We start from the raw sequence: 24776 nt of genomic DNA on the forward strand, positions 1-24776 counted from the left end.
ATTACACAATTAATCTTCGATCTCGGACAGGTGCATTATAAAAATGCTATAACATGTTTTACGAATATTTGAATAATTTCACGTATCAAGCAGCATAATTGATAAACCCATGCAGGTTAAAGCTCACAACATGTTAGAGGAAAGCTCATGTTCGCTTCGCCAAAGCTTAGAGCGATGAACACGACAAACAACATTTATACTTTGCACAGCTGTCTGTGTGCCAGTGCATTTACCTCTTCATTTTACCCTTTGAGAAACTGTTTCATTTACACGTAAAAGCAAGCTTCACTCAACTGGACGAGTTTATAGCAGATGTATTTAATTATTATGTCAGCTGTTGTTTAATTATTCTTTTTTTTGTCATAAGCTAATCGTTAGTGTATTTAAGATTTTCGACCAACTGGAAAGGTAAAATAAGAATATTTGTTAACCAAAATTATTAAATATTTTAAAATTTAATATTAATAAGTGATGAGCTGCGAACAAATATCTGAATATTACAGAACTGGGAATTGTATTACCAGATCATTTGTAGATTTACATTTAAGAGAGAAGGAATTAAAATGATCCGATTCCAAAGTTATCCGTAATTGAATTTACTTTATATAGTTAGATTCGCGTATAAAAGGGAGTGGTTAAGAGATTTTAGTAACTGAGTTTACTGAGAAACCTTGATACTAGTTTGGAAAATGATTTTTGACAAGATTCTTTAAAATTAGACTTGTAGGAAAAATTTTTGAAAACATGCTCTAAACAAATTATAAACTAGGCTCAATACACGTCCTACTAAGTGTTTAAGACAATAAGATATTGCCATTTGAAAAGCTTTGGCCTTACCCTAGGATATATAGCTTTTTTTGAGTTGCAAAACATATGGTTGATTAAGAAATCGGGAATATAATATGGAAAAAAGAGTTTAAGTTGGTTATGATTAGTTCGTATAAACTTTTATGGTGATATTTAGTAATGGAAATAAAATTGTATTTAAAAATTATTTTACTATGCAAATAACAGAAATATGGTATATACATGTATTTGTATGCAAACTCAATTTCAATACTGTCTATTCTTGCATCTAAGGTGTACATAAATACCCGTGCGCCTTCAACACAATCTAATATAGTAAATTCCCGCATAAAGTTGTTTAAAATTCGGTCGTATATAATATAATGGTAAATATACATATACGTATTTAGATAACAGTGGAGAAGATGTTGTGTTTGATTCTTTGTCCTTTAAAAATGTCTTGCCCAATATGGAGTTTGGTTTATCACAATGATGTGGAAAACATTATAAAGCGTTCTTTTGTATGCAGATTTCCTCCAATCCTAAGATCTTACAGAATATTATCAATAAATACAGAACAAACGTTTTGATTTAATTTACAATTTAATTTCCACTAATTGGCAATTAAAAACTAAGTACGTTTATATCTGTGATTTGGCTGCAATTAGTATTAAAAATGTCATTTGCAATGCTTTCTCATAACATCGGTTTAATTTACACAGCATAATAATAAATAGTATACGTGATTTTTTCACTTTAATTACACTGTAGATTTATTTAACTACCAAACGTAAATTGAGACGTGTCAATTGGTTATATTCAACAGGTTAATGAGCCATATCGGCCTATAAAAATCTTGTTTAGCTGTTAACAAGCAATTTTATTTTCAACTAAGCAATTTAGTTTATCTAGTTTGATTTATTTTGACAGCAACAAATATATGTGAATTGTATAACTATTTTAATAAATAAAAGTTAAATTTAAAAATGTATTTTATATTTTGCTATTTAAATAATGTAGTATACTGATACGATAAAAGTATAACCAAACATTGCACACAGTTGATTTCTATCTTTCCTCATTAGTTATATTTTTTTTCAATCTGGCTTATACTAATAAAAACTTCAAAAGTTTATTGAAGACCTTTTGTAACTATAAATGTTTGTTTATTCTTAGTATTTATTATTGTTTTTCTATCTTCATTTAATAAAGAAATCAATAAAATTGTGGACATTTTCTTCATACACAATATTGACCTTCTCATTTAAGTATTTTTTTTTTCTTTTTATTAGCATAATTCATGTATGGGGAATATGCTATTGATATAAGTATCATAGTGACTAGGGGCTTGTTATTTTTTTCGTTTTGAAGTTCCCAGATGCTAATGAACACCACTTGCTCATTAAAATTTATAAATGTAATCCATCTGTTTTCACGATACCTTGAGTAAACATTATCTAATTTCAAGCCCTAAACAAAAACGTCTATTTAGATTTTTTTTCATTTTGTTGAGCTCATAAAACCATACAATCTAGTATATTGAAGCTTTGTTGAACGCTGAAGAATTACTACGACAAATTATTCCAAATTTAAATGTAAAATTCTTTTGTAATATTTTTTAAGAATAGATTAACTTTCGTACCGTGCGTGATGATATATTTTATATATATTTTTCATGTTGTTTGTTTCATGATATATTTTGATCAAATATGTCAAATTTATTTATTTAACTCTCAGTTATTAACAATAACATAGCGAATATTATTGTTAAAGCATACCTAAACAAACCTTATTTAATTTTCTTTGTGGTTTAAAACCTAAGTACTAATAAAGCCTAGTGTTATTTTAAATGAGAATAAGCCTGTCATTTTTATGTATACATATATTCTAGTAAAAATACTATGAGGCAAATTAAATTTCCTAAGTCTGCAGGTATGATGGAGACATTTTTTTATTTAAAAATACATATTTTATTAAGAAAATCTATTTTATCTTATTCCGTTGCATGCTTTCGGTATGATTCCGATTGCTAATGATGTCACTTGGAAGTATTACTAATTAATTATTGCCCTGAATGGATCCAACCTCCTTTTAAGTCGTTATTGGTTATTCAGTGCCTTTTGATGGCGAAGTTAATTAAACCTATAATTTAGGTTTTTAAAATCTATTCTTCACTAGTTTTAATTGAATTCTCGTAGACTTTAAACCAAGTTTCATACAATAACTAAGCCGTTATTACAGTAGCACGTTTCGTAGCAGTTTTTAAAGTAACTTTAAATTACTCCACAAAACACAATATAAGACAATATATACATAATATAAGACAATAACATATTATGTTATTCTACAGTTATTTAAATATTGACCTCCCCTTTTAATATTATGTAAATTATTATATGATATTTTAAATCGCATAGCCCTTAGAACCTTTTCATGCAAAATATCATTTAGCATTATTTAGCAACATTTTTTGGAGTGTTCCATTAATAAAAAAAAAAAAAATAGAGTAACTAAAGTATTAATCAAAATCCCTATTAAAATAAAACGACTTGTAAATTCTTATAATTAACCATAGAAATTTTGAGTTTAATTATTTTTCTAAACAAAAAAGGTTATGTCCTTGCTAACATTTTGATCAAATCAATGATTAGTCTTGCATTATATCATTCTTAATTTGTTAACTGCCAAACAAAAACTTGTAGAGCCCTAATGATGTAAATGCGAAGTATTTAATACACTAACCAAGCCATTTTCAATTATTTGATTCATATTAAAACTGATGTAATGAGAAAAGTTTAGACTAGTTTTAACCGTACACAAACTTTTAAGTTTTGTAAAATTATTGACCAAAATTTTAAAACAGCGTAGCAAATATTTGCATTAAACCTAAAATATATTTTTACTCATTTCCCAGTTTCTCACCAACATTATCCTGAGTGAACGCGAGTGTGAAGGGCAGCAGGATGAGTAGTCGGGTATCCATGAGGTACCGCACATCACGACTGAAGGCTGGAAGCGCCTCGGTGACTACCCCTACCAATCCACCCCACCCCCAACCGAGACCACCCTCACCCCACAACTAGTTGATCTGATTCACCCGGCCATGCGCCCGTATTAGCTTAAGGGCGCTCTCGGCTCTTTCTGCTCAATGTGTTTTTAGTTGAATGGCTTCATGAGCTAAATCCCCCGCCTCCGCCCCTGTAATAAAAGTATGCGGTTTATTGTGGTTATGGTAATTCTGATGTTTTATTTATCAGGATATAAATATGGATGAGCGACTTTTGGACAGGATATAACAAGGACTGTAAAGTCAGATTGGTTCTCGGTTTTAGTTTCTTTTTGTCTAACGAAATGTTTGGCTGAGGTTTGCTTTTTGTGTAAAAGGATAATTTTATAATTTTCACGAGTTTAAATTTTTACGTTTCGTTTAATAAAGCTTTGTAAATTATTAATTTATTCGTCAGAAATCTATACATTTTTAATATTAAATTCAAACTGTCTTCAAAGGTTTTGTAAGCTGCTTTGTAAAAAGAAATAATGTTTGTCAACATTTCCTTTAGTAGTTTTTAATTGACTTTTATAAAGAAACTTAATGAAAACATTTTCATTAAAACTATATATAAACATAAGAAAAATGGAACATTACAGTTATAGTATATTTTTTTATCTTTAACATGTTTTTTATCTAAAAAATATATCAATATTTGCATTTTGTTATAATGTTCTGTTATTAAATAGGTTTTAATCGTAAAACTACCATCATTATTTCGTAAATAAAATTTTGAACAATTTAATAATTTATAACAATTATTTTGGAAAATTCAAATTAAAAAAAGAATGTAATACCAAACGTTTTTAATCCTATTTTATTTACCCTCTTCAATTTTTTGGATTGATTCTTAATTATAAAAATCATTAACATGAAAAACTGTTTTTACAGTCCAATCAAACACAAACTCGCAATAAATATGCGTGACTTGTTTATCAAATCTAACATCTGAACACGTTTATTCTACTGCAAATGCAGGTTGATTTGCAAATATATCACAATTACAGTCTTATATCACAATACTTCTATTTAATTATTGTTATTCAACTCTGGCGCTGGTGACACGGAAATGCAGTGTTGCGCTGTGGTGATTATGCTTTGCTACATGTTATGATTTTTTCATGTTAATTATGACTTTATATTTATCTGGTACAAGGTTACTGTAACGAGTACTGCCTCAGTAGGTATTTATATTCAATTCGTACGTGGATAGACATGCCATTACCATTTCAATTATGTAAACAGGTAAAACCTGAATTCACTTTGTTGAACTGATTGTGCTGATTTCAGTTAATGATTACTGCCGATTACGCTAACTGTTAATTATTGGTTAGTTATTGGTTAATTGTAACCACGTATAATTAAAAGGACAACCTATTGTAACTAATAGTATATTTATGTCACACAAACTATTAGAGGCAAAAAAAACTAATCAAGAAAGTGAGTTTTTATAGAGTATAGCAGATTTTTCAAGTGAATGGATGATTTTTTTCCTACATCTAGCTGTTTCATAATTTAGATGTGATATTCAGCTGTCAACGGTGTAACTCAGACACTTAAATAATTTTAAAAATATTTTCTTTTGCTTTAATTTTCAAATAGTATAAAGTTAAATATCTGTTAAGATGCTAGATTAGTGATTTTGCAAAAAAAAATGGTTACATATTACTTTTTAAAATAATATAAGAGTAAATCTTTATCATCATACTGAGAAATCACAGTTCTGATCATGTTAGAATTTCAGGGGAAATTCTGAATAAAATGCGTTTAAAATAATAACCAAGTAGCTTTAAAGATCGAGTATTCGGCTGATAGTCGTGGCCTTGGGTAATACAGAGTTGTAAAAACACATAAACTACCAAGCATTTTCCAAATACATGCACACCACGAGTTTATACTCTAATATACACTGGGTATTTGGATCTTTAGAAGATGGTATTCCTTTAATTTTTAAACCTTACGTGAGCAGGATATTTATCAAAAATAATTATATTTAATTTGATTGTGTATTGAAACTAATATGACGGGGTTTCAATATCATGGCATTTCCTTTCCGTAAGTATAACTATTGCTGTTTTTAAGCTCTTCTGCAACAGGTAAAATGCAAGGAACTAAATATATACTTCTGCTATGATTAGTTTATATAGAAAACTAAAAACATACTCCATCTGACACATGTAGACCCGTGTTGAAAGACTGGTCTGCAAGATTGATTGCATTATTTTGTTGTACGATTGCGTGCTAGTCATTGCGTGATGGTAACGAGTGTGCCACCAACGTCGTTCTCAGGGTTTAGTTGTACTGTATGGAAAAACCGAGGTGAAAACCATTTCACTACTTATTTATTACATTTTTGCTTCATGCATCAGATTTATTATCATACATTAGCATTTTCAGAGTAGATATGGTAAAAAAAATTGAAAATGGCGTTTTTCTCATGTTGTGGTTAATATTTTCAAAATAATTGTTTTTTGATCAATGTTTTTTGTATTATATAATGTACATTAAGCAGTTTTATTGAAGATTCCATGTTAGCAGGAAGTATTTTAAAAGGCAATTAGTGCACATCAAAGGTTGTCTAATTTTTTTTCGGAATGATTTTTTATATTATTATATTAATGAGGATTTTTACTATTATAATATTATCAAATATTTCTGAACGATAGCTTGTGAGTGGTATCTATTCTTTTGGGGATTAAGTTGACTACTAATCCATTTAAATCCCTCCAATATAAAATTAATTGGTACAATTTAGTTAGTAGGGCTTATTGCGTTCTTAATTTACCAAAAGCGGATTGAACTGATCCATGTTTAAATCGAACATTAATACATAAAACGGTAATTTATAAATTCTGTGTCCTGCTTTTAACAAGAATACAAACGTTTTCAAACCTTGCTTTTATTCATTGACACAAACATATTTTTGTTGGAAGTACAGTAATACCACCGTCTATATATTAAGGCTATGGCGTGCTTTGCTACCAGTGTGTGCTTGTATACAACGTAGCAAATGTTGTTGTTACCAATACAGATGAGGGTGAACCAGCAACAATTTGTTTTAGCCGAGATTGTTTGTCGAAAGGCTTTAGTTTATGTGCGGCATGGCAGGTTTGATAAATAGGAGTGGTAAAATGTGTTTACTATCGAATGTTTAGACGTTTACTGTGAACACTCGCCTTAGAACAATAGTATAGGTATGATTGAAGTCATTTTAGGCAAGAAATTATAAACTAAAAGTGTACGTTTTAAAACCTAAATGAGTTGCCTACTTTGAGATGCTAGTTTTAACAAATTATGTAAATGGAGACCAATGTCTCATAAATATGTTGAAACTGAATCCTCTTATCAATGCATAAATTATATGCGCATATAATATAAAACATAGTATATGCTTAAATGTAAACCCCCGTTTAGTAGAATATCAGATTGTTCGTATGTGAAATGTCAATTTAATTAATGTTAAAATAAATAAAGCGTTCGTTAAACTACGACACTGTCTTTTTGTTTGTATATGAAGGGTGGTCTAATTTCAGTTTTCTATTTTAATTTAAAACACAACACAAGCCATTTTATATTTGCTGTCGAACAAAATCTTTGACTGGTTTTATTGACAATGAAAACATTATGACAAACAAAAGATTGCATGTTGATACATTTTATTAAAATAGAGAATTGTTAATAACTACCTGGGCTATGTCTTGGCAAAGATTTCGTTTCTAATGTTCCAATAATGGTTTAACGTGTTTAGAATTAATATCACCAATAATTACCTATAATGATTCCAGTTTTTCTAAAGGCTGTTTGCTCAGTATGTCGGTTCTCTCTCATAAACCTTGAAATGGAGTTTTTGTGGAACTGTAATATCTTTCAATTGAAAAACTAAATAATTTAAACACTGAGGAGTAATAAGTGTTACATTAAATATCTTAATGTAAGTAACCTTTAGTATATGTAAAAATGCAAAAAAATAGCAACTTTTAAATAGTCAATGATGTCTAAATAGGATACTAATATTAGATTACCCCTAATTTATATCTTGAAAATTATGTATATAGTTTAAAAAAATATAATATATTCAATAATTGTTAGAAACATTTTTTATACACATACATACCTACTTATAACCCACTTCACTTGTTACTTCTCTTGTTGCAACAGTATAACGGGAGTAAATTAGATTTTCATCCGAACTAGTTTTACGTCCTTACTAGTGTTTGTAATATGTTAAATTTTGTTTTTACATGATTTGTCTAACAAAAAACCACTAAGTGGTAACACTTTCCCCACCAAGTCAGCAATCCAAAAAAGATAATAAATCATTACTTTTTCCGCCAAGAAAAACAATGTAATGTATGTAAGTTTGGCAACTTGGCTGCAGACTTTTGCTCGATCACTTTAAAAATACCATAAAACTAGTTTCATTGAGCAAGTATCTCTCCCATTAGTACATTGCTAGGTGAGAGCTTATTTTACAAAACTTGACCTTATTTGTGCCACATTTCATAAAATCATAATAGTGATGGTTTTATATTTACTGATTACCTCGAAATTATTATACTTAGTTGGACTAATTAATTAGAGAAGTTGATTTGTGAAATTATCCACGAACGTAACTTAAATGAGAAAAACCAAGCAAAAGTCTGCCGCCAAGCTGCCAAACTTACATACATTACATTGTTTTTCTTGGCGGAAAAAGTAATGATTTATTATCTTTTTGGATTGCTGACTTGGTGGGGAAAGTGTTACCACTTAGTGGTTTTTTGTTAGATTTTATTTATTTTTGTAGAAAATTAACCGTTCAAATAAAAATACTCTTTTCTCTTAAAAAAAAAAAATAAATTTTAATGCTAAAGTTGACTGAACTCTCGATCTTCCGGTAGTCTTTGCAGAGGGTACCGGTTTTGTACTCTCATCCTGCACTTTTTCGACATTTTTGGTCTGGCACCACTTCCTGTCTCTCACATAAGGAGCCGAAGAGGAGTCACAACTTGTGTTGTAAAGTGGAAGGTCAGACCTGTACTTCTGCCTTAGTCTGTTGTATTCGAGAATGGCGGATTTCTGAGGCTTCACATCTCTTGGGTTAAAGTTAATAAGATGAAGCCCTTCTAATGAAGTCACTCGTGACAAGGCAACATATGATTGGCCACATGTAAATATGGACTCCCCAATATCAATTATTACGCTATTTAAGCTGAGGCCCTGGCATTTGTGAATTGTAACCGCGTAGGACATCGATATCGGGAATTGCTCTCGATACACAAATGCGTTATCCATAACTTGAAACTTGACGTTTACTCGCTGTAGGTGATGGGTAATGCCACAATCAAAGTTAATTGTCACTGAGTCTACGTCATCAGAATTGTCTGTATTAAACCTCAACCCCGTTACTGTTCCAATGGCGGAGTTAACTAGCCCCACAGTGACGTCAATGTTTCTAAGCAACATAACTTTAGCACCAACCTTAATAGGAATAATTTTCTCCATACCAGCCGTTCTGCTGCAGTCAGAGTTGTAAGAGGACAGTATCTTTTTAACTTTGTTTTGTTGACGAGGTAGACAGTCAACTGAGTCTTTTGCAACCAAGTTAACGACAGGACCACTTATTCTATTGACCATTTCATCATTTATTATGGAGCATTGGTAACCAGTTGAACAAAGACACACAGAATTGTTGGGTAAAGCAGACAAGTAATCTCCTAATAGAGAAAGGTTTTCACAAGCAGTTTTTCCATTAAGATGTATTTTCTTGCTTTCAATTAGACGGATGTCCTCAACGGTCATACTTAGCAATACTGAGCAAACTTAGAATCTTGAGCTTGTCGCATGTTTGTAGTAAGTTCATCATAAGAGAACTGTTCAGACCAGATGTTAACACAAGACAGAGAGCCAACAAAAGAACTAAGTTTGCTACTGTCAAGTTCAATGAATGGGGAGTCTTCGTGTACTGGTGGAAGTTGTAAAAGGTCTCCAAAGAGCAGTATATGTTTTTTACCAAACCAGCCGTTACTTTGGTCTGAGATTTATGTACATCAATGTTAGATTGGAGACCATGGACACTTCGTCTATTATGAAGAGCACCACATCTTTCAGGTTGGATCTCAACATTTTTAAAACATCATCAGTAAGAGCTTTGTACTTTGGAGTTTTTCCATGCTTAACTGGCAGCTGAAACACTTTGTAGATCGTAGAACCATTGATGTTGTAAGCACTTAGTCCTGTGGGAGCTGATATTGATGTAGAGGCTTGAAGACATTTTTTAGTCCAAGAGCTGATAGTTTTTATGAGAAAACTCTTACCAGTACCTCCCACATCACTTACAAAATGTCTCAGAAATTTATCTGTCCCATCAGAGTTTGCAACAACTCGTTTGACATAATCAAACACTCTCTTTTGGTCGTCATTGAGTTTTTGGTATTTTTTCTCAAACGGCTCGTCATTCGGCGACCAATTGCTGTCCCTGACAGGCTGGGATGCGGGGACAGGTTCATTAAAGGGCTGAAAGGCTATATTGGATGGATCAGCAACCTCTCCTTCTTCTGCATTGATCTCTTCAACTCGGTTTTGAATTTTGTCTCTTGCATTCTCCGATGCCGCAATAATGTCTTTTAAACGTTTGTCATAGTTGAAGGCTTGAGTGAGAAGTGTCCGCTTGGCCATAAAAGCATCTGTGTATGTTTCATGAGACTCTTTCAGCTCATCAGTAGATCTCCAACAAATAAACATAAGAAGTAATGCATGGTAGTATTTTTCAGGATCCTGAGTGGGGCTGTACTTATAGTGATTCAGTAAGCATGGTCTGACTCTTTTAGTGAGGAATTTGCCTGAATTCAACTTATGCACTTCACGGTCGCCTTTAGGTGGTTGAGCAGCTATATCGTACCATCTCACAAAGTCGTATAAGTTCATATCTTCTAGTTCGTCTGGTCTAGTTGGGTAGTGGTCATCAACCCACGACTCGTAGAATATGTTCGTTGAACTTGGGTCCATACTTCGTATCTTGTCGATTTTTTGTAGTCTTTTGCGTCTGGTCATGCCTACATCCAACCATCTTATTGTTGTCTCCGGGTCCGTGCTGTACAATGGAATGCCCAACAGTGTGTCACTAGCTTCTAAAGAACCACACTCACGGTTGTTTAAAGCTCTAAGGCCAACGTTAAACAGTCTACTAGCTAATGATTTTGTAGAATTAATCTCTGTAAAAACTTGGCCAGCATGACTTTGTTCACTTTTGGTAGTGTACTTTGTGACATACCAATGTAGGATAGAAGTGCTTTCGCCTACATACTGGATGTCCACGTTTCCATTCCAAGCTAGCAACACGGCCGGGTTGTAGTCATTGACAAAGCTCTCGCTTGGTGTTCTGGGTAGGTCATAAAGACGTGACTTAGACTTGAGAGCTTTTCTGCCAGCTACAGACTCGACAACGTCACGCAGAACAAGATTCCCTGTGATTGGCCGGGGGAACCCGAAACGACAAGCCTTACGAAACCCGGTTTTGGTTTTCTTTGTCCGCATACAGTACGAGTTGTGGTGATGCATTTGGTAACTTGTAACTCTGTTGTTGAGAGTAGGTGAAACGGATGCATTTGGAACCTTGCAAGTAATGTACTTAAGGATAAAGTCGGCTACTTCTGCGTTGCTGGACGTCCCCATTACAGGAGCATTTTCTACCCACAGAAGAAGATGGAAATGTTGGAGACCTCTGCTTTGGTATTCTCGCCTGTAGAAGTAGTGACTGACTTTTCCTAAAGGAGCAGCATCAGAGACAATAAAATCCAACATTGCCTTGAACTTTATATGGATAAACCGTGACGCACTGATAGGATCCATAGCCACAAGTTCACTAGTTTGTTTTTTTTCTGCGCCTGGAACACTCCGGTTAACTTCCCTAATGAACAATGCCATGTCATCCCAGTTCCAATCGCTTGGGCTTATGGTTAAAAACCATGTAGCTGGTCCATAATGCTGAGCCATGCAATTGACATCATTTCTAGGCTGTATCCAGTACTGGCTAGTGTTCCTGAGTTTGGAGAATACTGATGTCAGGTTCCCCTCTAATCTCCCGATGCAAGGTTGTTCAAACAGTCTCTAGCACTAAGAGAGCCACTGAATCCAGTGACGTTGAGCTTGTGGAATACTCCTTGTCTTAACTGCCGAAGGTTTGCATCGTGCAGCAAATCAAAAAGGTACTGCTGATTCAGTCTGAACTGAGAATGCTTTGAAAGCAACCGACATTTGATAAATTCAGCAGAAGAGAGTTTAGTTTCTCTGGAATGAAACTGGCCAAATTTACCTTCGGGATACAAATCAGGGAAACAAAGCACGTCAATCTCTTTGTTTTCATGACTAATCGGAGGTTCATTCACTTTCAGCATCTTATAGAGCTCGGTGTCATCACTATAAGATTTTGATTCATGAAGAGCGTGGATTGTATAGTGAGACTCTTCTGAATCCCATTCCTCGTGAGTTACCTGAGTTAATATAGCACGTCTATGTAGTATTTCCTGAGGTGGCAGTTCGTTTTGATGGGTAGATTGAAACAAATTTGTGTCATCATTAAGGTTGAAGAGTCCTTCTGGATCTGTAGGTAGTACGATGCTACCATAATGAGCGTTGTTTTTCTTTAAGAAACTTAAGGCTGCGTGTACCTTATCCACACTAACCAACATTTGCCAAACATTCTTTGCTTTGGTTGGTACCCCTCTGACCAAAACGTACAGCTCGTGGTTTGGATTCAGAGGGTCACTTGGTTTGGGCAATTTTTGCAGGGTTTCTTGAAGGGGTAGTGGCAAATGAAAACTTCTTCCCACGACTTTGGAAATTTGTTGCTGAGCTCGACTTGTTCTTTTTCCAACTGTGTTCATTTTTGTAACAACCTGAAATGCTTTGGCTCTCTGAATTAAGACTTTTTCATAACTGTTAAGGCAAGTTAGCTCTTTCGGCTGCGCACAAACATAGAGATCGTTAAGAATGCAAGTAGGAGGCATCTGACCTTTCCTTAGTTTTTCAAGGCAGCCTCGACAAATCCATCCCGTTTTGCACTCTTCTTTCTTTATGTCTTTTATTCTTTGCCATATGTGTCCTACAATTTGATTTTTTAGGTTTTTCAACAGGCTTACTTGCTGTTTACTGAACAACTTATCGCATGAGACACAGGGAAACACTGGCGTTTCAGATGAACGCTTCTCCAATGCCTCAAATGCTTTGTGATATTTTGCAAACAACTGAGACTCAGATTCAGGGACCTTGCTTTCACTTGTGTCATCTGTAAGAAAGGCTTTTGTTTGCTCTTTAAATTCCCTTTCTATCGAAAACAACACGTTCGCCTGCACGTTAAGAATGCCATTTTTAATTAGCATAATCTTCTTAGCTATTTTCAACAGTCGGTAAATTTTGGAGACAAGACTACGAATTGCAGGAAAGTGAGGATAGATTGTTCTCAGAAAAGGAAGTTTCGAAACACATGCTCCTGAGTAACAGTCCAAAGAGTGAGGATGAACACCTACACGAGATGATACACCACTTTGACATGAGTGCTCTCCCATGCTGACAATAAGCTTAGAACCTTTAGTGAGAGAGCTTGAAACTATTTCATTGTAAAGAGATTTAAGTTGCTCTAAGTGGTCAGGCTCAATGAAGCATATATCTGAGTTGCATTTCCACTTTTTCTTTGGTGAACTATGAGCTGTGCTGGGCTCGTTACCAACAGTTATTTGTTTACCAGGAAACACTCTATAGGTAAACTCCCAGAAATAAGGCTCCGACGTGGAAACATGAAGACTGTGCCCACACAACGCATCAACATTGTCCTCAAACGTGCTTGTTGCAGATAGCTTAGCAAGAGACTCTTTAGCACGATTTTGCAGGCTAACAAATAGCTTAAGGAAATTGTTTTTGTAATTTTTATAAGCATGCAACACCCATTTCAAGAGCTCTTTAGCCCTTAGCAACCTTTTAGTATAACCTTGTTCAGGTATTTTCTTTCCTATAAGTCTGGCTATTTTCTCACAATTTATTTTCCCCAAGAAAATATGTGAAGCTGCAACACTTTTTTTGGTTTTCCTTTTTGCATTTTTTACTGATTTTCTTTTCCCATCAGATCTATTTAAAAAGCGTCGGCTTTGATAGGCTGCACACTTTTGCACCCTTTCGTGAAAAACCTTAAGTTTATATCGCAAGCGAAAGTGGGCAGGGTATTTAGCACGAAGTACTTTGTAACGTCTCCTGCGATTAGATTGTTTCATTTCTTGTTTTGCACCGTAGTTTAAACGTTTTTTAGCTTTATAATATTCTGGATCAGTAGAGTATTTCTGACGCATTCTAGCCTTGTGTGGCTCAGGATTAGCAGAATATTGTTGCCGCAACCTAGCTCTGCGAGGTTCAGGATTAGCACTGTACTGCACACGTTTTCTTAACCTCTCAGTTTCAATATTAGCTAGATAACGTTTTCTCGCTTTGGATTTTTCTCCTTTAGCATGTTCAAGGTACCAAGCTTTAAAAGTAGAACTCTTATTAGTGGATTGTATGCTAGCTTCTTCTGTTTTTCTTTTTTTTATAGCAGGGGCGTTATCTAAATACCATTCTTGTTTTCTTTTTCTTGCCAGTCTTTCTTTAGAAGGCATACTGATGATAGATTAGATTGATAGATGGATTAGAAAGAAAGTTTAATGCAATTAAAACATAGCCATGGTATCTTACCAAATGGTCCTAAGAAATGTTCTCAATGTTCTTAAACTAGATCTCTTCACTACACATAAACAATGCTGCTCTTTTTGTAAACATGAAAAAGACAACAAACACGTTTTATTTACAGCTGTTAAAATTATTAATACAATGTTAAAAGACTTAGTTAAATAATTTAGCTAGTATCCTAGTATATAATTATATAGAAACATATGTATAAAATGTGATTGCATCTGGTGGCCTACTTAGCACCAATTTATAGTTGACTTAAAATTCGGGCAGATGAATAAATTTTATTCTTTGTACTTTATATTTCATTGCTAAGATTTAATTATGATTTAAATGCTTATTGTTGTGAGTTCAATTGTAAATAAAGGTGTTGAAAGTAATAGCCCTCTGTTTCAACGTTTTTAAAGCTTTTACCAACTTAAATAGAATTCAACCTGATATTGAAGTGAATTCCAACATTACTGGCAATGCGTTGGTGTTACATAAGTGTTCTGATAATTAAACCCGTATATCTAAAGACTAGTGTAAATTGAGCCCTTGGGTGACTTTCTACAGCCAGTTTTAACGACTAGAACTGTGTGCAAAACCTCCCATTTCCCCATTTTTATTTGTCATGAATAAGTAGACATTTTAATACTAACTATGACGATTGCATTCATAAAATCTCAAAACATATTGTAGGCTACGGCAATATTGTCCTAAAAGCTGTTTACTGACTTTCTAAAGCCATATTAATGTATATAATTGTGTCCAACTAACTAACTTTCAATTGCGTAATATTGTTTTATTTGCTGTGCTATTGTCCACAAAGTTGATCTATGTGGAACTTAATACTACTCCTGCTATCGCTTATTAAGTTTAATAAAATCTACATTGATGTGTGTTTAAGACATTGCGTGTTTTAAGGACGAAATGTACGTTTAAATTTATTTTTCCAGGGTCCAAGGAGGGGGGGCTTTAGCCCCTGTAGCCCCCCCCCCTTGGAACCGTCACGGGGGGAATATCTCTGCTCTAAGTAATTTTATATAGTAAGTAGTTCAAATCATTCGGTATACCTGAAAAAAATACTTTATAAAAGTTTTAAAATAATTATCAGCTGTTCCTATAAATTTCTCTAAAATTTAAATTTATTGATATTTAATCGCAGCTGGTCATTCTTTTTATTTTGATTTGTTTTGATTTTAATCCCATGTTATTTAAATGGGCCAAAATCGTACTTTGAGGGCTTGCCAAGGGTTTATGGGTCAACGTACCGACTTGAGACCCTCAAAAGGCACATCTACACGCTAAGGGCTTTCACACAACATAAAGAACATTAAAATTGAGCCAGTGGTTTGGGCTGTAGGTCCGTCAACATTTAAGGAGAAGAAGGAGAACACGGAAAATTTTTGAATTTTCAAACTAGTTTTTCTTTGCTCAAACACAACCGTTTTTTTAAATTCTTTTTTTTATTTTGTTGAGAATGATTGCCCCTATCCAGTAGATGAACAATTATTTTAATAGCTTTTGTTTCTTCAGAGCTATAGACGAGTAAAAAAGCCACTTTGTCACGTCATGTATATATACACTGCAGCAGCTGTGTACCGCTGGGGGACTTGGCGGGGCGGAACGCTGCCGCGTTCCTTAATAATGATTTTTTTTGTTGCAAGTAGAAGATAGCATTAAAATACATTGGCTAAACTAAGTATTTATACTTTTGCCATTTTACAAAATAATGAAAACTAATTTTTTTTTTCTAAATATTTTTTAGGATGTTGAACTTCTAAAAAGTATTAACAATTATGGACTTAGTTTATTAAACAGCAATAACATAGAATCCCAACTAACGAACATTTACTCACTCCGTATCTATAATCTTATACCGTATTTACTAGATGTTATTGTACTTATCACTACTTATTCTTCATGAGTTATTGTTGTTGACACACAAGAGGCAATAAAGACATATTGATGGCTCCAACACTTTGAACCCTCTTCCCCGTGACTCAATAGCATCCGTGCTGGAACTCTCGGTCTTATAAATGGGATATCAATTCTAGCGATCTGGCAATGCGGTATAGGGGAGAAGACGAACATTTTGGAAGTCTTTCTAAATCCACGCTAACGTATAGCAGTGCAGTAGTTTGTTTGTTTATTTCGTCAAAGTTCAGGTCAAATTGATCAAATTAGCAATTTTTTTATTTGAACAAAAACTATCTTGTGTGTTATTACATTAAAGCAGAATCGTATTTGATTGATATTTAATGGGTGTTTAGGTATTAACATATAATTTTTTATCACTAGACGAAAAATGGGATAAAAGGGAGTCTCTTCAATCCAAACTCAAGTTTTACAATCAAAGCTAAACCGAGGTCGAAAAATGATCGAGGATTGAAAAGAAACTTTTCGCCCGTGTGATAGCCTATTTTTCCATCATATCGCAACATTATTTGAACAAACTATGTTTCAAAACTAAAATAGTTTCAATTTAATTTTCCAATGGAAACAAGCAGTTGCTTGGTAAAAGATCCAACCATTTTGTCAACTACGTTTGTGTTGGTGTTGAGCCGTGTCAGTCGGCTCAGTTTGAGAGAGGAGAGTATTTCTTATAGTACATATTGCGGCAGAAGCACTGTACGCCGACGCTTGCCAAAGGCCGTGGGCGAGTCCACTTTGTCTTTACTCCCCTTCTTCTCCGTCAATAAAATTTTGTGCTTAAAGTTAGTTTTTGTCTGGTCACAGACAGGAAAATTTCATGTTGGTGTTCAGGACACACGTGTTCGACTTTGGTAAATTTGTTGATTTAAATTATTTGTGTTGTTCTGAGTCGTTAATTGTTTGTGTTTACAGGTTTTCTAAACTAAAGTAAAGTGAAAGAGTTAGTTTTTTTTCTAAACAAAATCCACAGGCTAGGCCTAGGCTGGAAATTGTATTAGTATTAGTAACAGAAAACTGAATGAAAATATGTATTGTTTTGTTAAGCCAAGAAAAGCAACAGAGATTATTTGTTTAACCATGACTACAGATATTTAAATTTTTTACTTAAAATTTTATGTAAATTAGCTCTGCCGAAAACTCTCGAAAGACCAAGTCAATTTTCTTTGAAAGGTTTAGGCTTGATAAACATTCTGAAATACTGGTTATTTTCAACTTTTAAGTAGGCCTGTGTAATTTTAAAGGGCTCCTGTACTGGACCGACAGCAGCGGACACATCATGCCTCCTGATCCTGACCTAGTTCGGAGCAAGACGAGGGCGTCGCCCCCGGACTAAACTAGGCCTAACCTCAACCAACTCGCAGCGGAAGGACTTCACCCAGAAACATTCTACGAGAACTTTGGCCTTCTTCATCTCTACAAACCAGGTGCTATCTACTCCATGTTATTATTACTCCAACGTTTTCATTCAGCCTATCTCCAAGAACAGTTATTTTACATCAAGTTTTTCCCCAATTTAAAGTTGTACCGTTTCAACTTCTTAAATTCTGTAGCCTAGCAAATTGAACTTAGTGTTTCCCTAACTAGGCCTACTTCTTATTTCTGGACTAAACTACAGACTAATAATCCCCTTGTGTTTTACTGTTTCAAATTAAATGATTTTATTTCTCTATCGCTGCGAGTTGAGTTGTGGAACTGGAACTAACTAAAAGTCAACACGAATACAGTATATTTATATCACGGGTCTACGAGTGTTTCAAAGCTACAAGAATTCATGTATTTAGTAGGGTGTCACATTTCCTTGTTTATTTCATTATTTTGTGTATGTACCATGTTATGTTAGTAATAGGCTAAATATTTCTGTTCTAACGGGGGAAACTTTCGGCCCAATTGTTCTAAATTCAGTTTTGGTTAACACCAGTACTAAATTCTTCCTCACAATTTTTGCCATTTTAAAATTATATTTCTTACTGTTTAAATTAAATTTCTATCCTGATGTTAGTGTATATTCGTGTATAATTGTCTTACGTTGCTATTTAAATATTTTCATGTCAATGTTGAGTGTAATTTTGAACTGTAAGGTTTGTTCGAACGTATTTCTTTAAACGCAACTTGTTATTGATATTTTGGTCAAATACTATTTTTAAATGATTTCATTGTAGGTCATTTCAATTCAATGTTTGTTTTATGTCATATTTTCAATTTCTTGCCTTTTAAGATTCATATTTTTAAATTTTTTCATTGTCCTAAAACTTTTATTCCGAGTAGGCCTAACCTAACTTAAAGTCAGGAATTTCTTTTAGTTACCAGCTTGGTCCTTAAACTTGAACTTCAATTTTGGTAAAGTTATATATTTTAAATGTTTTGGTAAACGATTTAGGCCTAACACTGGTATTGATTTACTTTCTAAGCCTTGTACCAAATTGTATATATTATTTCGCTGTTGTTTAAGGGCGCATATTTGTTAATATTTTTAATTGAGTTGGTAATAAAGGATGTTAATCACATTTCTGTTGTATTTTTTGAACACCTGCAGATCTCTCATGAGCACAGAATCTTGGTAAAAGTTCCACGTACCCATTTTGGGGTCTGGGAACTCAGTCATGTTTCAGTGTACATTATACCATCGATATGTAGAAGTATTTACAATGAGGTGATAATTAACTACAATCTATACATAATGTCGATACATGCAACTGTTTTCAATTTAAATTTACAACTGAGTTGACAATAGTTGATCTTTACTCCCTAGAGGCTAAAAAAAACGCATTTTACTCCCTAGAGGCTAAAAAAAACGCATTTTACTCCCTAGAGGGTAAAAATGCTACTTTATAGCCACGCACAACCCATGTATAAAAACGGCTGTATTTGCAGCAGTATGATGAAAAAATATATATTTTCTGCTTAGTAATGACCATTGCAATGTGCTCCTAGCCATGATATATTAATATGATGATGTGACGAAAATCATTTTGGTGAATTTCATATTGTTTTTACAAAAACTTCACTTATTATTTTAATTGTATTTTGTGAATTGAAATACTGGCGTGTTGTACTCCAGAGCGTGTTCTTCCATAGTGAAGTAAACGACGTCATTATCGATATAAATGGGGGCCAAGCAACCACAATTGCATTGCAGGAACTCATTTTGTCGAATTAACCAACTTTTCGATACGAGGGAGGAAAAAAATACATCAAATCATTTTGTAGATCTATTTTGTACCATATAACTTTATTTCTGTATTATGCAGGGAACTAAAATATCTAAAGGGAAAAACCAATAATTCGTATTACTTGTTTGAAAATTATATAGGCCTTCAGCCTTCAGTAATTACCCTTTTCGAGTTTAATCCAACATTTTTATTGAATATGCCAAATTATTATTTTCTTCAAAAAAATGTTTCATAACACTATCTCAGAACTTCTATTTATGATACATTGATTTGAACATTATGTTGGCAATTTCATCTTTTAGTACGGTACATAAGGATGAATTGAATATCCCTCTATTCTGTTCATTAAAATACATCGTTTGTGTTGATATATAAAACAACCATGGGAAAATTGTTATCGTCTTAATTAAATATGGTTTACCTATTCAAACAGATAAAATAATCCTAAATAATTTTTGAGTGATAATAAATAATAGATAATATAATATATAAATATATAAATAGATAATAAATGAGTCATGACCTACACATTACCGGCGCCGCGTCGCGTGTTCGCGGTACTTGGCCAAGTGTTCGTATTATGTGTTTTTGTGTGAACTTCATGTACTTTATGTGTTTTTTGACGTGCTCAACCGCGGGCGAAATGATTTGATTTTGTGTTTCTTCACTTTGAAGATGTGCTCATTGTAGCACGAAACAGCTGTCGTGTTTGACAACTACATAGGATCATTCTGGCGAGGTAACATAAACCATATTCTGCTAATTTTAATGATCCAGAGGCTATCCATCATGAAATTGGAACAATTTTGAGTTTATAAAAACCTTTTTTTTACCAAGAGGAGTACTGAGGGATAGTTTTTATTCTATCCCAGCGAGAAATTAAACCCACGAAAAAATATGAATTTAAAAGTCAAAACATGTGTACGCGTTTCAGTCAGACCAAAGGCAATATGTTTAAATGTAAAAATATATGGTGTATTTGAAAAAGCCAAAAGTCAAATTATTGTACTTTCAATAAATAAAATAAATAATATTGCATTTTATTTTATGCTATTTTGTTTTAAATTATGTGTTCCTTTCGTATAGGTTAAACTAAAACACTCATTATAACATTTTAAGTATACTAAGAACTAATTTTGTGGATTTCTTATGTTAAGAAAGGATACACGAAAACAATGTATTTTCTAACACCTTGTATTGCCATAGGGTTTATAAATGTATAGCTCATTGACGATATGTTTTGTCAATGAGAAAAAAATACAAATAATGAAAACAGAACTGAACATAAGTTTTAACAAAACTTGCAAATTAAGGTGTTGATTGGTTTTGAAGTAGTATGAGTGGTTGATGTAATACTTGGCCGGGTTGTTGTGGTTGGCTGGGTTGTTTATTTTATTGGTGTGGTAGGTTTGTTTAGAATAATTGGTTGATTTATTGTGGTTCGCATGGTTGTTGGGGATAATGTATAAATATATGTGGTTATTGTGTCGTTGATATAGATGATCCCCAATTTAACATAAATGTTTTAAACGATAACTGGCGATACAATTGATAACTGGAATACTGACGATTGGTTTATGGCAATTCTTTAGAGATGGGTTATAAATAGTGGTTGGTAAATAATAATGACAATTACTGGTAACTAATTGAAAGCAATTTATTAGTGGCACTAATCTGTTACTGACCTTAGCCGATTATTGACAAATGAGACACTACTAACAACTAATAACTATTAAACTATTTAGAAATCACCAAAAATTCGGGACTTCCTAATTTTGATATACTATACATCAGGTAGCCAACCACTCATTTGTTATAAGCACACACATTTTACTTCAGTTCCACGTGTTCATGACGCAAACAATGATTGTACTCGTATTAACCTTTACGATCGCGTGGTTAACTATTGCGTGTTAGTGTTGAGTGTGTTACCAACTCGGTTCTCGTTTCTTACTTGATCACATCGACCTGCGGCAAATCCTTCTCTTTCAATTTGACAGAATCTTCACCGTCTAATAAAAGGGTTTTACGGATAAATTGTATCAGGGTAGTGTAAATTTGTCTTTTTCTTAAACTAAGTTGTAAACATCTTATTGGAGTGCTTAGATAAGAACCAATTTTATTATTCTAAATTATATTTTTATTTTTTACGTTAACCCTATAGAGAGAGCCCAAAACCCTGGTCTTATCCAATGTCAAACTTTGTTAGATCGTTTTATTTACTACATCAAAATGAAAAAATATATCATAGATTCAGATTTGATATCTCTTGGAATTGAATCCGAGACCTTAAGCTTTAAAGGGGGGCAATATTACTACTTGATCGCCCAAACAACTTTTATTCATAATTATGTCTTACTATATTCACTAATCAATTTTATGTCTCCATTTTAATATTTTCGATATTCATTTTGCGTTCTTAAATTTTCTATATTTACTGAGTTTTTATCTAACAATGGTTTAAATTGTAGGAAGCAAGAGGATCTTGACTTAGAGAAAATACATATTATTAAGGAATATTAGTATTGAGTTGATGACTTGTTGTGTAATGAAGACTCCTAAATCACTATCAAGGAGCTCGTTATAACATCACAAAGATTTACACTCACTCTTAGTCATAACTCCCTGGAGGAACATAAAACGTTGAGTTTTACAAAATACAAATTGGTAAGATAATTTGATTCGCCTTCACTATCTATGTCAAACATTATGTCTGTTAAGCAATCAGTAATTCTAAAGTGTTAAAAATATTATAATGTTTATTGATCAAACCTGGCAAGTGAAAAGTTTATGTAATTTCACCCGAATTTGGTGTTAAAAAATAATTTGTAGTTTTTATATTGGCCACAATACACAAGCTGAAATACATACAATAACTAAATAAATATTTCATTGTTGCGAATGCCCAGTCAATTGATTTGAACGCATATTCATATTTATTTGCCAATACCACTTAAAAATTTATTTCCCGAAAATGTATTTAAAAACGTTTTTGGATTTGTGAAAAATGTTGAACATATTAAACACGTAAATCTTTTCCAAAATAGCAACATGTTTAACATTTGAATTTTTAAACTCGCCATCTACAGCTTCGCCACTCGTCGTCTAACGTGTTTTCTCAACCCTAGGAATAATGAATATCTTTTTAAATCATTTTAATATTCTGCTTCAAAATGAGTCAAAAGGTTCGAAACCACGGTGTCGGACAAAAAAACTCTTGAATACATTTTGTAAAGTTATTATTAAGGAAGTAGGTCTTTTGGACACCTAGAATAGGTAGCACTACTGTTAGAAAACAAGGTTTTCTTTACAGTTATTCCTACCTATCGAAACAAATTCTAACTAAAATTTATTATTTAGTGACACCATACAAATATAAATAGCTGTTTTTTTCCTTTTTATCGTTTATAACCAGCATTTAGATTTTAAAAGTTAAACTTTTCGTAGTAACAATCCTTGCTGTAAAGTGTATAGCAATATTTATAAAATCTGGGTAATAATGTCAATAGCAAACCAAGTAACTGGCTTAGTTTGAATATTGAATACTGTGTTATTACCAGGATTGACCACAAGTCATTATTTATGAACGACGTTGGTTATCCATATCGATGTGAATAAATGATAAAACTATTTTGCTCTGGTTATCCATTATTGTCGGTTGAATTTATGCTTATTAATTTATTTAAATAATCAGGCTACTTTTGCGTTTAATTTTCTGCTATGATAAATATTTACTCGACAAAAGTTATTTAATTTTAATTAATTTAGTCACAAATATTTAAAGACGGAAAAGTAAACTTGTATACTTTTTGTGCAAACGTTTTACAAAAGCCATCATAACAGTATTTTATTTTACGTACTGGAATTATTAAGTTTCTGCCACAATTGTTTTCAAACTAAATTACAAAACTATTTACACTACTTATCATTAAATTGAAGAATAATATTGATTCATCTTAACTGAAGACTTTAACTCTTAGACCTTTACCCTAGTAATGTAAAAATATCCTACATTACACTTGATATGTTAAAGTAGAGGAGAGAAGTAAAGGTAATCAGATTCTCTGGTTTACAGAGTTGCTGAAAGGAATTATTCTAGAAGACGAGAGAAGATTCCTTCACCAGGATCCTGACCAATCAGTAATATTCCGTCCAGACGTTATTAAAACCAAACAAATTTGTTAATTGCTTTGTCTAGATTTGTAAGGATATTTTTAAATGTTTGGATCTGCAGCTAATTTCTTCATATTTTTACTTTGATCACTGCTTTGCTCCAGATGAAAACTGAAAACTCCGTAATCAAAGAACGTCTAAATGTTCTCTCTTTTAAAAAGTGCCAATTTGCTCAATAGTTGCACAAATAACTTCTTTTCTCACTACACAAAATTACCATTTCTGTCAATGCCCCATTAAAAAAAGTTTGTTTTTTTATGTCAAAACAAAACAAGTCTTATACGATGTAAAAGGTATATTATATTACTTTAAAGCTTACTAAACTAAAAGTAATTAAAAAATAACTATGTATCATGACCATACCAAAAATATTTTTCTTGTATAATAATAGTTTTGTTCGTTTTTCTCTTTATGTTTCGGCTCTATTGACATCTGGGTTGCACAAGTTTACTATACGAATATACTCGTACATTAAATGTAATTTATGCTTAGTTTCAGTGATACATTACTCTAATACTAGATTTAAAATCACAAATAAGATACTTTTCTTCACTGAAGATCTACAATTGGTCAGGGTGACCGTTAAGTCTTGGGACGACTTTATAACTTTTAAACGACAAACGATATCACAACCGGTATACTGTTACTGGAAATTGTAAGCTACTTTTCTGTGTACATGGTGGTCGGATATCACCTTTGGGGTACGGCCCGTCGGGGGTCAGAAGAAAATCTTTAATGACAGCCTATGTTGAGTTGTACTTCATTTTTAAGGTCTACTTCAACTGAAAACAATGCCTTAAACCGCACTTCAAAAGGTCGATCCTGCGCAAAATGGCAGATGTTCAAAGAGTTTCAAAATTAGCCAATTTCTTTAAATTAAAACACTTTTTTTAAATCTTTAAACAACTGTCATTTTTTAACGGATGGTCCTTTTGAAGTACGGTTTGCGGCATTCTTCTTTGCTTAACATTCCCTTTAAAATGATCCCC

At 33.0% G+C, this 24776-nt stretch overlaps 2 protein-coding genes across 3 annotated transcripts in view; both read right to left on the reverse strand.

Moving 5' to 3' along the window:
- The window catches only part of LOC128989569 (lachesin-like), a 29695-nt gene extending 25919 nt beyond the window's left edge, over window positions 1–3776 (reverse strand). For both annotated transcript variants that reach the window (XM_054411472.1, XM_054411470.1), the window contains exon 1: window positions 3709–3776. In XM_054411472.1, coding sequence (XP_054267447.1) covers window positions 3709–3769 — 61 coding nt within the window. In that variant the 5' untranslated portion in view covers window positions 3770–3776. The remainder of the gene's footprint in view (window positions 1–3708) is intronic.
- A 6062-nt stretch (window positions 3777–9838) lies between these two features.
- LOC128989194 (uncharacterized) lies at window positions 9839–11740 on the reverse strand. Its single transcript, XM_054411066.1, has one exon. The coding sequence runs from the start codon at window positions 11738–11740 to the stop codon at window positions 9839–9841; it is 1902 nt and encodes a 633-aa protein (XP_054267041.1).
- Window positions 11741–24776: the final 13036 nt, after the last annotated feature.

The sequence above is a fragment of the Macrosteles quadrilineatus genome, unplaced genomic scaffold, assembly GCF_028750875.1.
Source record: "Macrosteles quadrilineatus isolate MER2022 unplaced genomic scaffold, UCM_ALF_1.0 Scaffold_3__2_contigs__length_128488019, whole genome shotgun sequence".
Lineage (NCBI taxonomy): Eukaryota > Metazoa > Arthropoda > Insecta > Hemiptera > Cicadellidae > Macrosteles > Macrosteles quadrilineatus.

Coding starts and splice junctions, on each gene's coding strand:
- LOC128989194 (XM_054411066.1), bottom strand. CDS start 11,740: ATGGCATTGTTCATTAGGGAAGTTAACCGGAGTGTTCCAGGCGCAGAA.